This window comes from Leopardus geoffroyi, chromosome A3, assembly GCF_018350155.1.
Source record: "Leopardus geoffroyi isolate Oge1 chromosome A3, O.geoffroyi_Oge1_pat1.0, whole genome shotgun sequence".
Lineage (NCBI taxonomy): Eukaryota > Metazoa > Chordata > Mammalia > Carnivora > Felidae > Leopardus > Leopardus geoffroyi.
Window position 1 is genome coordinate 48,534,668 of NC_059336.1, and position 16,383 is coordinate 48,551,050.

The window sequence follows — 16,383 nt, forward strand, 5'->3', positions numbered from 1 at the left end:
GTACAGCAGCCGCCCCTGGGGTGCTGGCACTCAGGACCATCTGGGTGGGTCCCCTTTGTCATTTCACCCTCTGTGTTCATGGCAATGAGCCAACCAGATCATCATTCATGCTGCGGTGTGTGTGGAAGATTTGGGGAACATGGCCCCAACATTACTAGCCCCTTGAGAGGGCTTCACCCCTTTGCAGGAAACGGTCAATATAAGGACAGTGCAGGGAGTGGGGTATGCTTTTGGTTCTCTTTTGTTTAGGACTAGATCATTTCTATTTTGGGGTCCTAAGGTATCCATTAATGGTCTACAGAATCATGGTGGACTAAGGGTAACATTCCCTATTAATTACATTGTCCTCAGACTAAGAAGCAAGCCCATTCTATGTCAATCCAGTTTATGGTTTCAATTCTACAACCCTTATACGAAACTCTACTACACAAGGACTTACTTTAAATGGGACCCCAGAAAACGGGCAGGGTGTAAAACCATTTACAAACTACTTCCCACAATATATCTGAAGAAGGTGTTGCTTTCAGTCTCATCTCACTCTGGATTCTGACCTTGAGTCTGACTGGTATTTCCCCAATAGTTACATACACACATAATACTTTGTCTTTGTCTACTGGAGGTGCCTTGTAGTCTTTTGTGGAAAGAAGTAGACATAAATCATTTATCTAGTCTGTAGAGAACTTGACTAGTGAAAATCAGCCCAGGAGTGTGTTGAACTCAGCACATGTGGTTGAAATCTATTACCTGGCAGATCCCTACTCAGGTTGGCCCTGGGCTATGGGATCCATCTGACCCCTCCCTCCTGCCCATTCCTGCTCACCATCTGAATTCTTTTCAAACACAGCAGCCAAGTTTTCAGGATCAGCAGCCTAGTTTCCCTCCTCTCCTCTGTGATTACCAGGAGTCACTACAGCTAAGGGCTGGGTTCCCAGGCTGCTCCTGGTTCAATCATCCCTCAAAGTGGCAGCATGCCTAGATCCTTGCCTATCCTCTAAAATCAGTTGGGACTAGGAACTCTTCATAAAGACACTACCCAAATCCTTTTTATATGTATATTCCCGAGGCAGGAAATAACTCAAGAGATAGCTGATGTTACTTTTTATTGATGAAGATAGAGCAGAACAAGTGCACTACATACTGGTACATTTGGAAAACAATTAAAAGAAAGGAGTTACAGTCACTTAGCTGTTCAGAAAATGCCCCAGAACCCTTTTCTATTTGTCTCCTGGGACCAGCACACTGAGGGGACATCACCTGGACAGGGCCACCCTTCCAAGGATTAGGAGTTCTACAAGGGGGGAGCAGGGTGGGAGAAGGGGGTCAGAGCAACCCAGCCTGTCACAGGGTCCTCTATGCATCCTGGCAGCTGGACTTCACCAGGGATGTCTTGCCCATCCAGGGTACAGTGTATATCTGGAAAGAGCAGAGCGTTTTCTGTGAAAGGGAAAAGAGAGGGATAGTTAGGGTTACAGTGCAAAAGGAACAAGTCCAGCCTCGAGATGTCAGAAGAGCAGGTAAAGAACAGTGGCAAGAGTCTCAACCCCCACCTTGCAGAGCCCCAGCACACTAAGCAGGGCTCTGCAGTGACTTCTCAGGCACCATGCCCATCCCTGAAGTCCAAGAGATGGGATCCTGTCCCTTACCTCCAACCAGCAGGATTCCACTAACTCGTTCCTCCTGCACATTCCTTTAAGGAGCAGCCTGTGGAAGGCTCCAGAGCCCCAAAGAGACAGGGAACTGCCCCCAAGTTCCCTGACCTCCAATGGGCCAGCACTAGGACAGGTGCAGAGGGAAGAACCCAGGGGCTGGGATCAGAGTTCAGGAAACACAGGAAAGCTGCAGGGAATGGGGAAGGTATGGGGGCAGTACACAGCCTTCCCCAGAGGCCAAGACCCAGGAGGGAGACTAGTATTTGGTGGGCAGGGCAGTACCAGAGGGTTTTGGCTGCTTATAGGCCTCTGATTCCCTCTAATCCGTTCAGGTGGCTGGTGCTGAGATTAAGGGGTTACCTCTCTTCCTCTCTCTCTCTCTCTCTCCGGCAAACACCCCACAGCTGCTCCTTATCCCACAGGCACATACATGGTGCCCCCTATTCACCAGCTAAAACCCACTTAGAAAGTCAAATTAGTCATGTGCACACATATGTATTCCATGCACCCAACATTGGCACACCCCCACCCCCAGCAATCACACATGATGTATCCCACAGGCATAGGCTCACCCCCACCCCTCTGCCGTGCTTGGCTGCCTCCTCCAGGCACATACCCTCATCAGGTGTGGCTGGTCATGAAAGGGACAGGTGTCCAAGTTGGGCTGGGACTTGGTACATCTGGTTCGCCCAATCTCCACGTCCAAGAAGTAGTTCATCCCAGCCACGACCTGCATACCGGGAGAGCAGGATTTGTTTACAATACCCCCCAATTTCACACAAGTTACCTTCCTGCTATTGGGCCCTTACACCAGCATTCACTGCTGCCAAAGCAGGTATCCCAGAAACCACAGCCACCTCCTGAGGGCTGGCCCAGCTGCTGTGCCCAGACTCTCATTGTAACTTGTTCATAGAGGGGCTCCAGAAGGTCTCAGGCAGCCTGGCAGGAGGAGAAGCAGGAAGATGGAAGGTGGAAGCCAGGGTCCAAAATTCTGTTAACCGAGTTCAGGAGAGAAGGCACACTCTGGGGAGCCAGCACAGAGTCAGCTAATAAACTCCAGCGCCAGGAGCCAGGGCAGGAACTAAGCCCACAGTGAGGGCTCTGAGCTGGAGCAAACAGAGTAGATTCGGTTCTGAAAGACAGTCATGTGATGGGTGCAATTAAGCTAAATTCCAATTAATAGGATCAACCTCATAGATATTCACATTACCTCAGTGTAACAAAGGTTTATTTACTCCTTTATTTCACAGTAAGAAATGACATGCCTCCCTCTCTCTCTCAATCATACACACACAGACACACACACACACAGTTTAGGCCAATCAATAAAACACTGATCCTGGAATGTCTACATTTTAAGTGTGATTTTTGACGGAAATAATTCTGAAGTGTGTCATACACCTGCCTGTCTTTTACACTGGAGATTGCAGGATAGAGGCAAACCTTGTCCTCACACATGGCATCCCACAGACAGGCCTCCTTAGAACTTGGAGAAACATGGCAGCCTGAGACCAGGATCTACATCCTACCTGGTAGAACCATAAGCAGGTCCCATGATCTCTCTGCTGTCACTTACCCCAGCGAGCTGTGGCGCCAAGCTAGTGTCACACTGGAGAGGGGCAGGCTGGGGGCAAACTAGTGAACAGGGAGCACATGTCCCATCTAAAGGACACAGTGCCAGCCAAATGCTACAGGAGGAGAAATGGTCTGTTCTGGGCCCACCTTCTGAAGTTTTAAGAGAAGGTGCGTGGGTCCTAAATGCTGGCATGCACTACCAGGCTTTCATTGCTGTGAGGCTCTATTCTGCTCTCAAATGGACCCCAAGCCAGCTGGCCCAAATCCTTACCCTCCTTAGAGGATGAACACAGAGCCGCAGAGCCACAGTGCCCCTTCCTCACACTCCCTCCCACCCCTCTCTGGATTCCCATGGCTATGTTCTTTATCTGACCAGAACTCCAGGACAGGCTAGCAGAGGCAGGGGTCAGGAGCAATCCACTCAACTGGCTCTGGATGTTAGCGATGATGGGGCAGTATCAGGTTAGGGAATGTGATGGCACACACGAGAGGCTGCTCCTCATGGACGTGACCTGTGGAGGGAAGCAACCCTCCAGGAGCCTTTCCTCCAGGATCTCAGGACAGATTTGAATTCATATGCCAGACCCTTTGCTCTGGGATGCACTGGGTACCACAGGCCAGCTCACTGACCCATCTGCGTTTGCTGACCACCTCTGGGTGCTGAGGGAGGATGTTTGGCGTGGGCCCCAAACTCCATTGCAGGATGAGGACATGGAGGCCAGGTTAGTTTAGTGGCATCTATCGAGAGGAGACTCAGAGGAGAACAGGTCACTTCTGCATGGCCCCAATCATCTCAAGAAAATATGTGGCCAACCCAAACTGAGCCCCAGTGTGTACCACAACTGGTTGGACCCTTCAAAAATGCCAAGGTCATAGATGGAGAGAATGCTCCAGAATAAAGGAGGCTGCAAGACAGTGCCTGCACCACATGATCTGGCAGTCCTGGGCCATAAAGGACATCAGTGGGACAACCAGTAACATTTGTATAAGGTCTGAGTTTTAGATAATTGTCAGTGTTGATTCTGATTTCCAAAGTGTTATTGTGCACTCCTCAGAAAATGCCCTTCTTTCTAGGAGATACACAGAGAAGTGTTAACTCTCAAAAGGTTCAAAAACACAGATGCATGTATCCCCATACACACATGTATGTGCCTACTGGAAAGCAAAATGGCATAATTTTAACATACAAGGAATCTAGCTGTAGAATCTACAAGGATTTTATGCACTATTTTTGCTACTGCTCTGTAAGTCTGAAAAGTTAAACTTAAAAAGAAAAAGTGCTTTAAAAAAATCCTTTAGTGGCAAAGCCAGGAGGGCAGCTGGGCATGGGGTCTGATTTTCCTTTGCTCGTGGTCATTTAGTGACAGCTCACACTGGGCCCCCGTGTCCCGTGAGGCTGGGGCATGGACACAGTGGGACTGGACAGGGGCCTTGACCCCCGCACCACAGCCTTCTGGCCAGACTTGGAGCTTGAAACCTGAAATGGAGACCATGGGGGTGACCCAGTGTGCCACCGGGGTCCCTGGCACTCCCGGAGACATGCATGCGAAGGGCTGGCTGTGAGGGACCAGAGAGACAAGGGACACCGCCCTCTGAGATGCAAGGGAACGTCTGTAGTCCCCGCCCAACCCCTAGGGGCTCGGAGACTGACCCAAGACGCTGGGCCGGCAGATAGGGTCCTTGCTGGTGACGTCAGGCAGCCGCGCCCTCTACTCAGGGCCGCGCAGCCCCCACAGCCCGGCTCGTACGCACCTGCTTTCGGGCACGCACCACCCGCATCGCACGGCTGTGGTACGCGTCGTTGCTCGCCTTGTTGTACTCGCTGAGGGCGAAGTTCAGCGCCTGCTGCACGCCCTCCTCGTTGACGTCGGCGTCCAACGGGGCGCCCACCAGTGCAGACTTGTTGTTTCTCCTGCCGGTCCCGGGACTCACAGCCAGAGCCAGAGTCAGGGCCACAGCGGCTAGCAGGAGCAGCGGGGTGCGCAAGGACCCGGCCATGGTGTGTTCGCGATCAACAGCGCACAGGTTACCGTAGGAAGTGATCCAACGTAGATAAGCAGCACCCAGGAGGCCGCCGTGCTTTTATTCCCTCAGCCCCACCCTTGGGCCTCCCCGCCCTCCCCGGCTCCGCCTTTTCCGCCCCCACCTACCCCCCCCCCCCCCCCCCCTCTCCGCGGAAGTCCTGACCCTGCTCCCGGGTCCGGCCTCTACTTCCTGTACTTCCCTAACCCAGCGCCTCCTTGGCAGTCCCAGCCCTCTAGCCTTAGTTCGGGCCCCTTTGACCGCACTTCTGGCCTTATTCTCCGGGTTAGGTTCGTTTTCTCTCCCCCAAGCCCCGCCCTTCCTCTCAGCGTCTCTCCTCCATCTAAATCCCGCCCCTCTACAGTGTGCTAGCCTTGGCCCTCCCAGCCCCGCCCCTCAGCTTCTCTCCCTCCACCTAAGTCCTCCTCCCATCGCGCCTGCCCTGTCCCTGAGTCCAGCTCCACCCAGCCAGCCCTAACTCCTGCTCTGGACGGAGGGCTCCCAAGCCTAGCTCACTGCGGTCTTGCAGAAGGTGTCACTCCTCCCAGAGCCTGCAGTGCTTGTAACCCCCAGCCCTGTCTCCTGTGAAGGGGGAAATAGCGCTCTGGCTTCCTGGGGGTTGAGCATTGCATCTCAGTCTAGGAATCCCCAGAGTAGGGGGGAGGTTTAGGACGGAGACAAAGGAAGAGCCTGTCTCCCTTCTGTTCTGGGGAACTCTTTTGCAAAACATAAATGAATTAACCTTTATTTGGAAAAAGGTCATTGGGTTATCTTTTTCACAATTCATTTATTTATTCAACTGACAAATCTTTGGGATTTTTCTCTGGCCACGAGGTCTCGGGTTTGTACGTTGAGGATGGGCTAGTGAGCCTTGGACTTGTCGGAAGGCAACTGCCCAATAGAGATGCAATGTGAACCGTGTGTGACTTTGCATTTTCTAATACATTAAAAGTAAAAAGACAGGTGAGTTTAAGCTTACTATTTTTTATTTCACCCAATATATCCAAAATATTATTTCAACATACACTGGCAATTGTTTAATTAGATATTTTATGTGTGTGTATCTTTGTGTGTATGTTAAGTATATGGAATCCTGTATGTATCTTTACACTCAGAGCAGGTGTCAATTTAGACTGGTCCCATTTCAAGCATCCCATGGTCAAATGAATGTATGTGGCTGTGATGTTGCACAGTCCAGGTTTAGGGTGTGTGGGGGTGGGGTGGGGAGACAATGATCAGTAATTAGGATCAGGGCATGATACGTGCTCTTTTGAAAGTGAAATAGAAGGGTTTGATAGAGAAAGGTGCTACTAAGTATGGCCAAGGAAACCTCTTGGAGAAGAGAGGCATTTCAGCTGAAACCTAAAGGAAAAGAAGTCTGGCCAAGATCAGGGAGAGATACTGAGAGGACATCATCTGCTGGGCACCGTATGGATTAACAGAGCCCCCAGTTCAGGACTGTATAGGTCTGGGCTCCAGTATATCTTCTGCAGAAAGTGGTCAAAGGCTTTTTTAGTTACATAGAAAGGAGGAGATACACAGAGCAGGGAAAGAGAGGGCTGTCCTGGTCAGATACTTCTGAGCAGGAGTGGCTATCTTCTGAGGGTGGGGAAAGCCTGCTGGCAGCCCCTGTAGAAAGAGGCAAGAGACAGTGCAATGGCGAATATCTGTTTTGCATTTAATAAGGAGACAGAGAATCTTTTGGAAGCTTTTGCCCAGGGTCCATCAGGTAAACAGTCCCCATTGCTTTACATTACAAGTTACCATTTAATTTCACAAGGAGCACACTTACCAGAGAAGCTCTGCTGTCTGCAGCACCAGCCAAGAGGAAGGAGGCAGGGACAGGGAGTCGAGGGACACAGGGGAGTGGCTTGTACCTTTGGGTGCTCTGGAGTCTCTCTGGGCCTCAGCCCTGGCCACAAGGAAAACAGGATGGATCTGAGTGGGGTTGAGCAATTCCCTTGGCAGATCTGGGTGGTCAGTTTCCTTTCCAATTCCGTGGTGTGGTTACTGCTCTGACATTGCTCTCAGTGTTTGTGCAAACTTGAATTCCAGTTCCTTTAGCAATCCGCACAGGGCAGCGGAGGGATTCTTGATCCTGCCTGGGATAGCATTGAAACTGGTGCACTGGGCGTTGGATCTTGACCATGAAGCCACTGAGGGCAGCCCTGCCCTCTCCACAGTGCTCCCTGGCTCCCCTTTCTGCCAGTAACAGAGTAGCTGGACCTAGTGACAAGAACAGACCCAGCTTTAGTGAAGCTCCTCTGAGCTGCCTCTCCACTAAGCCTGGGTCTTGCCCAGCTGGCCTGCTAACCCTGTTCTAGTGAGAATCCTCCTACCTTGACATGTGTTCAAGTTTATCACCCCCACCTTTGATGTCTAAGTCATTTGCAAGAGTCCAGTTAGGTCAATGTAGCAAAAATCCTCCTCTTGCCCCCAAACCTTGGCTGTAAATACCCATTTGTTCTTGCTGTCTTCAGAGTTGAGCTCAATCTTTCTCTCTTATTTGGATAATCTTGACCCCTATTGTAATGTCTTCTATAACATTTTAACAAGTGTCAGAATAATATTTCTTTAACACTGGGAGCCATCCAGGCCAGTGCTCTGTACTATGCCTGGTTTGCCTGGAAGATAGTGAAAATATTGTTGCCAAGTAGGAGCCAAGAAGCCTGTGATACTGGAGGGGAGTAAGAAGGGGAAGGGGATATGGGGGGGAGCAGATGGGGAGGGAGGGGGCCTGAGGTGAAGTGGGGAGTTCAGGAGGGGGATGCATTTTCCCTGATACTGTATTATGAATATGTTCAAACATGCAACAAAAAAGAACATTATAGCAAACATCTATATGCCCACCACCTGGATTCTAGCAGTAATATAGTACTTGTTTATCACATGCCTATCCACCTGTCCATCTCTCTATTCATCTGTCAAACCATCTTGTTTCCAAGCATTTCAAAGTAAGTTAGGGGCCCCTGGGTGGCTGAATCAATTAAGTGTTTGACTCTCTATTTAAGCTCATGTCATGATCTCTCTGATTGTGAGGTCAAGCCCTATGTCAAGCTCTGCGCTGACAGCTTGGAGCCTGCTTGGGAACCTCTCTCCCTCTCTCTTTCTGCGCATCCCCTGCTCACGCATACACATGACCTCTCTTTCTCTCTTTCTCAAATATATGAACATTCAAAGTAAGTTAAAGTCATCAGTATATCTCACCTCTAAACACTTATGCATGCATAACACGAACTGGAGGTCAATATTTATTTACAGCTTTTTCATTTGTTGGAAAAATTTTCTATCCTTAAGTGTACAAATCCAAAGTGTACATTTACTGCATTTTGACAAGTGCATAGCCCTGTGTATCCCATCTCCTATCAGATACAGAATATAACCATTACTCAGAAAGTTCCCTTATTCCCCTTCCTAGTTGTTTTGTGTCCTCACCCCCCAGAGACAATGGCTGCACAGATTTTATTTTACTTTTTCACTATAGATTAGTTTTGTCTATTTTAGAAGTTCATATAAATGGAATTGTATGGTATGTAGACTTCTCTGGCTTTTTTTTTTCTTCACTCATCTTGATGTTTTTGAGATTCTTCTCTGTTGTTTAACTTGGACACAGGCATACCTCGGAGATACTGCAGATACACTTCCAGGCCACCACAATAAAGCAAATATCACAATAAAGTGAGTCAAATGATTTTGTTTGGTTTCCCAGTGCATATAAAAGTTATGTTTACATGATACTGTAGTCTATTAAGTATACAACAGCATTATGCCTAAAAAATAATTTATGTATCTTAATAAAAAAATGTTTTGTTGTTAAAATCGTTAATTGTCATCTGGACTTTCCATAAGTCATTATCTTTTTGCTAGTCTCATCTCCACATTGGTAGCTGCTGACTGATGAGGGTAATGGTTGCCCAAGGCTGGGGTGACTATGGCGATTTGGTAAAATAAGACAACAATGTAGTTTGCCATATCCATGCCAATCCTACTTTCACAAATAATTTCTCTGTAGCAGACGATGCTGTTTGATAACATTCTACCCACAGTAGAACTTTCGTAAGTGGCCAATCCTCTCAAGCCTTACAGCTGCTTTATCAACTAAGTTCATGTAATATTCCAAGTCCTTTGTTTTCATTTCAACAATCTTCACAGCATCTTTGCCAGGAGTAGATTCTATCTCAAGAAACCACTCTTTACTCATCCTAAGAAGCACTTCTCCTCTGTTTTATCTTCACCTCCTCAAGTTTTATCATGAGATTGCAGCAATTCAGTCACAGGCTCCAACAGTAACATCAAAGGTCACTGATCGTAGGCCACCATAAAGAATGAAGTAATAACGTAAAAGAACCATTTTGAGAATCACCAAAATGTGACATGAAGACATGAAGGGAGCAAATGCTTTGGAAAATGGAACCAATGGACTTGCTAGAGGCAGGGTTCCTGCAGACCTTCAATGTGAAAAATGCAGTGTTTGGGAAACACAATAAAGCGAAGCACAGTAAAATGAGGTGTGCCTGGTTGTGAGGTCAGCCTTTGATCATCACAGGGACTCTCCTCCAGAAGAATTTTAGGAGGGTCTCAGGCCTGGGATTGCAGCCACCTCTTCTACATTGACGAGGGAAACCCTTGATTACTTGGAATTGTTGCCTCTGTTTCTCTTCCGTTTTCCTTTTTAATCTGAACAGCTTCCTCCCCTCCCCTCCCCTCCACAGCCTTTCTCCTTTCCTCCCTTCTTCCTTCTCCTTCCTCTCCCCAGCCCTCTGGGGAGCCCAACCTACTCTTATTTATTTATTTTTTTTAAAGTACCATCAGTAGAGGAAAAACCTGATTTAAAAAATAATTTTTTTTATGTTTATTTTTGAGAGAGAGAAAAAGACAGAGTGTGAGCAGGGGAGGGGCAGTGAGGGAGGGAGACATAGAATCTGAAGCAGGCTCCAGGCTCTGAGCTGTCAGCATAGAGCCCAACACAGGCTGGAACTCACAAACCAGGAGATCATGACCTGAGCCAAATTCGGAGGCTTAACTGACAGCCACTCAGGCACCCCAGAAAAATCTGATTTTAAAGGGCAAAGCACAGATTTCTCCAACTCTTCTCCATATTTGAAAATAAAAGTTATTTAATTTTTAATCCAATCAGTACAACATATTTAGTATAAAAACAAATGAGAAAATGAAGAAAACTCTAAAGAAGATAAATTATGTGTGTGCATTTCACTGTAACTGTGTTCATGTGAATGCACTTGTGTACTGTTTACCACACTGATATCACATGGTGATGGTAATTCAGTGCTGCTTTTCTGCATTGCCATTATGTCATGAACATTTTCATGTATTAAATTGTCTTTGAAAACTCTGCTCTATCAACTAAGTGTCTAAATTGCTGAAATTAACTACTAATAAATAACTTGGGGTGCCTGGGTGGTTCAGTCGGTTGGGCGTCTGACTCTTAATTTTGGCTCAGGTCATGATCCCAGGGTCTTGGGATCAAGCCCCTTGTCAGACTCCCCACTGAGTCTGGAGCCTGCTTGGAAGTCTCTCTCTCCCTCTCTCTTTCTGCCCCTCTCCCACTCATGCTCTTCTCTCTCTCTCTCTTCTCAAATAAAAAAACAACAACAACAAAAAACTTAAGTTATAAATAAATCTTATTTATTAGTACCTACTCAACTAGTTATTCCATAGCTTAATTTTTTTTTTAATGCTAGACTTTTAGGCTATTCACAGGCTTCCCCCCCCCCCCCATAATGAGTAATAATGTGATATACACTATTATATATATATAAAAAAAGAGTCTTCGTGGATATATTGGATTATTTTCTTCCTAGAATTGTAATTACCAGGTCAGTAAAGGAACAAGAATTTCCTATCCTCTTCTTGATCCTTCTAGCTGAACTAAGAATCTAATTGCTGAGACAGATTAACAGGAGAAAATAAAATTTAATTTCCTATGTATGAGGAATCCAACACAGACATGGAAATTCCAAAGATAGGCAAACTGAGGTTATATATGTCATCTTGAACTAGGAGAAGGGTTAGGGTTTGGAACTTCAAAGGGAAGGAATGTAATCCTCATGAAGAATGAAAAAGAATAAATGTTTGACAACAAATGTTAGTTGGGCCCACAGAAACAGCTAATCAAAGCACATTAATCAAACAGGCCTTGCTAGGTTCCTCCCTGTCTATCATACTTAGTTTATATCATAATGTAGTTGTCTCTGGTGATAGCTCTCTTCCTGGAGTAGGCCCTCTATCTGAATTCTTTTTAGGCAGTTGTAAGGGAGGTAAAGAGCTTTCCTTAATATGCTGGGCTTTGATTGCTTTTGAACTCAAAATAATCTTAATTGAGATTAAATGATCCATCTTGGAGTGGCCTGTCCTTGCCCCCTACAAAGTGTACAAAGACTTTTTGCTTACAAATTGTCAAAGTTTTTCAGAAATATATGCCTGACTCAATTATAACCAAGCAGTGAAGAGAATGTTCTTGGTTCACAGCAGAATTTTGTGCTTCATTTTGTTTGCAAATATCTATAAGTGCAGGTGTCCTCAGTGGTGTGATGCTGGGCCTGAGACCCTGGGTGGTGTCCCCTGATGGTCACTTCTTCTTATATATACCACAGTCTTGTACCTGAGTCACACCATGGCAGATCCACTTTGCACTTAGTTATCCTCCATGAAAAATGGTATCAGTTCCTGAGCTGTGCTATTCATCATTCACTGATTTAGTAGGTACTCACAGAACACTTGATGTCAGATACTGACTTTAGGAAGAAGGTAAAAGCTCAGTTCCTGCCCTCCAGAAGTCCTGAGTGTGATGAGGAGAAAGACATAAACAGGTTCTTCAACACGACAAACTGACCCAGATTGCAGGAAGATAAGAGTCCAGGGCTCCAGATTCTGCCTGGCCTGTCTCTCCAGGGTTCTCTTCAGGTGGATTTAAAAGGGCAGTATGATCTTGATTCTTTCCTTAATTCCAAGACACGGGGAGAATTGTTTATCTCTCCTGATCTAGATATGAAGAAATTCCAGTCTGGCCTCATCCCCAAGAACCTCATCCAAGCCTGTCCTAAGGGGTTCATCAGGCTCAGGCCTTGTACCTCTTTTCTAGGTGTGCTCCTTACCTTGGAGTCTCATCCAGTCTGGTGACTTTAATACCAGCTCTGCACCCACAGTGCCACCAGATAGCTCCAGCTCAAAACTGCCACCTTAAGTCCTGTGATGTTCTGATTTATAACATGATGTGTATTTGGTTTTAGTCCTTGACTCTGGCACAGAGCTCCTAAAACCCTGGAGATTTCCTAAGCAATGAGAGCACAAAGGTGTCTCCTGTCATGTTAATGAGGTGGCTCTTAGACCCCCAGCAAGAGAGGTCAGGGGACCCAACCATGTGATTAGAGGGTTTGAAATTTCAGTCCCAACCTGCCGCCCGCCCCCCCCCTTGCCTGACCTCTAGGGAGGGAAGGCTTTGGGAGCTGAATGAATTGCCACTGGCCAATGATTCAATCATTGATGACTATGTAATGAAGCCTCCATAAAACCCCAAAAGCTTCCAGAGCTTCCAGATTGGTGAACACTTGAAGATTCAGGGAAAGTGGCATACCTGGAGAGGGCATGGGAGCTCCATACCTTTTCTGCACACCCTGCCCTGGGCATCTCTGCCATCTGGTTGTTCCTGAGTTATGGCTTTTTTAAAAAAAAATTATTTATTTTGAGAGAGAGAGAGAGAGAGAGAGAGAGAGAGAGAGAGAGAACACAAGTGCGGGAGGGGCAGAGAGAGAGGGAGAGACTGAGTTATGTCTTTTTATAATAAACCATTGAATGATAGTGTTTCTCTGAGTTCTGTGAGCCATGTTAGCAAGTTAATAGAATCCAAGAAGGGGGTTGTTGGAACCTCTAATTTCTAGCAGGTTGGTCAGAAGCACAGGTGATAACCTGGACATGTGACTGGCATGTGAAGTATGTGTGTGGGGGGGAGTCTTGTAGGACTGAACCCTTAACAATCACCAGGTAGTGTCAGGATTGAATGAATTTATAGGACACCCCACTGGTGTTGGAGAATGGCTTGGTGGTGTGGGGGAAAAAAACACACATCTGAATTGGTGACCAGAATTATTAATTTGTACCAGAATCCTACCTCCAAATCTATCTGATGGCCTTTCCACTTGGGTGGTCCAAGACATCCCAATCTACCCATGCCCCAAACCGCACTGTGGGTTGACCACCCCTCTTTATCACTCAGGTGTTCCCCACTTGACAAGTTTCAAGTTTCCCCACTTTAAAGCCCCACTTTAACAGGGCTGTTAAAGATCAGGCTCTCAGTGGAAACTTCCCTGACCTCACTTTTTAAAATTGTGCCCCCCATCCCCCCATTCTCCACCTTCCCATCCTCCTTACCTGGTTTATTTATTTTTTTCCCTTCAACTTTCTGATTGACTGGTTTATATTTTTCTTCTTTTCTGTCTCTATGACTAGAATGTAAGCTTGATATTTTGTCTGTTTTGTTCACTGTGATTTGTAGTACCTGGCATATAAGAGGGATCAGTAAGTGTTAGCTGAATCAATGAATGAACTGGAATAGTGGTCTTGTTACCAATTGATCTACCATAGCCACTAACTCAGGAAATAAACAGGTGAGCCCTGGTGCACTGCCATGGCTGTTGCTCCACCCAGGAGAATTCTGAGGGGGCTGAAGAAATTGAGAGCACAGCTCCTGGCTGGGTTTGCCAATACTGTTGTGGAACAAATTTGGATACACTCACTGTAAGAGAAGCCAATAGCTCAAGAGATGAGGGTTTGGATAAGAGACAGAGATTTATTTCAGGTTCTGGCACTGGGGGAGGTGGTAGACCTTAACATCTGACCTCTCCACCAGCAAGATGGACACCTAGAGTTTTATAGAGAGAAGTTCAGAGAGGTACTTGCAGGAGCGCAGGCAAAGAGCATGTGATCATGGATGGGGTCTTAAGTGTTCAGCCCCTGATGTTGGGCCAGAAAGGGACCCCTGGGGTCATTTCTTTGCTATCAGGGCTTTTCTGGTTTGGAGATTGGAATGTTCTGGTTATTGCAAAACCTCTTTGTCAATGCCTCAAGAGAGTGCGATAAGAAATAAGCACAATGGGTTTTAATTAGAGCAGGAGTTAAGCGGTCTTATCTATTTCTGATTTTAACTGTTGGGGCCTAGAGTTGAGCAAGAGGGCTTTCTGACACCCTTAAGGCTTGTTTTTGTTGTTTTTGAGAAAATGATGTCAACATTTCCTCCCATTATAGCTTTTGTTTTACAGAATTGGAGTTATTTCAGTAAGACAAGCAAGGGTGGATCCCCAGGGGACATGGGAAAAAGTAAAATTGAAACAGTACATTATTCCACTTGATTTTAATGTCTCAGAAATTGCAGGAAATGAAACCTACGCAAAGAGCTAAGTTTATATTAACAAGGTAAAAAGGGCTGACACAGCTGTCTTAAGAAAGCCAAGGTCTAAATGTATTTGTTTGAAAGTAGCTGGTTATTAAAGTACCATCAGTTAAGAGGTAATTCCACTTTCCTCTGGTTCTTACCCCTCCTCCACAGAAGCATGTTTTATGCACTTGAGGGATGTCACAAGAATAAAACTGCTTCATGTTGAGCTATTCTTTATATACTCCACCCAGTTGATGCTATGTCACCAGGTAGACCCCAAGACCTGACTTTTATAGCTACCTGCTTGTACTCACCAACTCTTGTCCCACATTTTTCCTTAAGCTCTCCTTTTCAGGGTATCTCTCTCTCTCTCTTTTTAAAATTGTTTCTTTATTTTTGAGAGAGAGAGAGAGAGAGAGAGACAGAGAGACAGAGAGACAGAGAGAAAGGGAGATACAGAATTTGAAGCAGGCTCCAGGCTCTGAGCTATAAGCACAGAGCTCGACATTGAACTGGAATGCATGAACCTTGAGATCATGACCTGAGCCAACCGACTGAGCCACCCAGGCAGTTTATCTCTTAACTCAGGCAAACTGAAACTATCCCTGAGTGCTAACAGCTACCCAGCCAGCCCAGACTACCGAGACCAGTTTGAACTCAGCCCCTGACTCACACCTGTGCAGATGGACCATAGACTGACTGACAGTTACCTTTACCTCACTATAATACTTGCTTATAAGTATAGCAATGGTGTTAATGTGCCTGTGCAGAAACTACTCATGTCAGTCTGCAAGATGGAGAAGAAAGAAGTGAAAAACAGCTATTTGGGAAAGTTGGGATATGGGCCCAAAACAAAAACAATGAAAAACAGTAAAAAATTAAAGTACAGAAAATTTTTATTTTGGGGAGAAGCCTATATTGTGCTAACATGTATGTTCAATACATTACTCTGGTTCAGGTTAGCTTGTGGGAACTGAGAGAAAAATAAAATAAGTAAGAAAAATAAAATAATTTATTTTGCTTTCAGTTATTCCTTCTCTCCTGCTCTTCCTTTTCTTATGCAGATGTGAGTTTCTTACCTATATTGTTTTCCTTCTTTGTGAGGAACAAGTGAGTCACAGCACATTAATTTGAGAAACATGGCCTCATGTGACTGAGACATAACACTTCATCACAGAGACTGCAAATTAATTTTTTCAGGGTGTTAATGAAACTTGGTCTCGTCCTTCAATCATTTCTGTACGCTAATCACAGGGTCAGAATTGAGGGTCAGAGAAGCAGGAGGGTTGGGAGGTCCTCAGACTCTATACTGCAGTGCCCTTCACAAACTACGGTTTGAGAAAGGAATTGGGTAGCACAGTGTTTCATGCTTTCTATCTAGAAAGATTTCAAAATCATAGACAAGTTGCAAAACTGGATGGTCACTTTTATCTTGGCTAGTCCTTTGTCCTCATTCAATTAGACGCTACTTTGGGTGTGGCTGTGAAGGCATTTTGTAGATGCGATCAGAGTTCCTAGTCAGTTTGCTTTCAGGAAGGGACATGAGCTTAGGTAAGAGGATGAGCTTGATCCAGCCTGTCCAGGGTCCTACAGAGCACAATTAAGTTTCCCTGAGGGAGAAGAAACTGCCTGCACCTGCGAGTTCCAGCCTGCCCTTCCCAAGCGCCTTGCCTTTTCTGCCTTTCCAGTCAGCAATCCTACAGGCCATTGCCTGGCTGTAAACCTCTGAACAAATTTATTTTTGGT

The 16,383-nt window shown here is 46.1% G+C and overlaps 1 protein-coding gene across 1 annotated transcript; it reads right to left on the bottom strand.

Moving 5' to 3' along the window:
• Positions 1-1,083: 1,083 nt before the first annotated feature.
• LOC123580579 (cystatin-C-like) lies at positions 1,084-5,586 on the bottom strand. The gene is made up of 3 exons (XM_045445504.1): positions 4,977-5,586; positions 2,266-2,379; positions 1,084-1,434 (listed from the first exon to the last, which is right to left on the bottom strand). Exons 1-3 carry the CDS (start codon positions 5,220-5,222, stop codon positions 1,351-1,353), a joined length of 444 nt encoding a protein of 147 aa, XP_045301460.1. The 5' UTR covers positions 5,223-5,586; the 3' UTR covers positions 1,084-1,350.
• Positions 5,587-16,383: the final 10,797 nt, after the last annotated feature.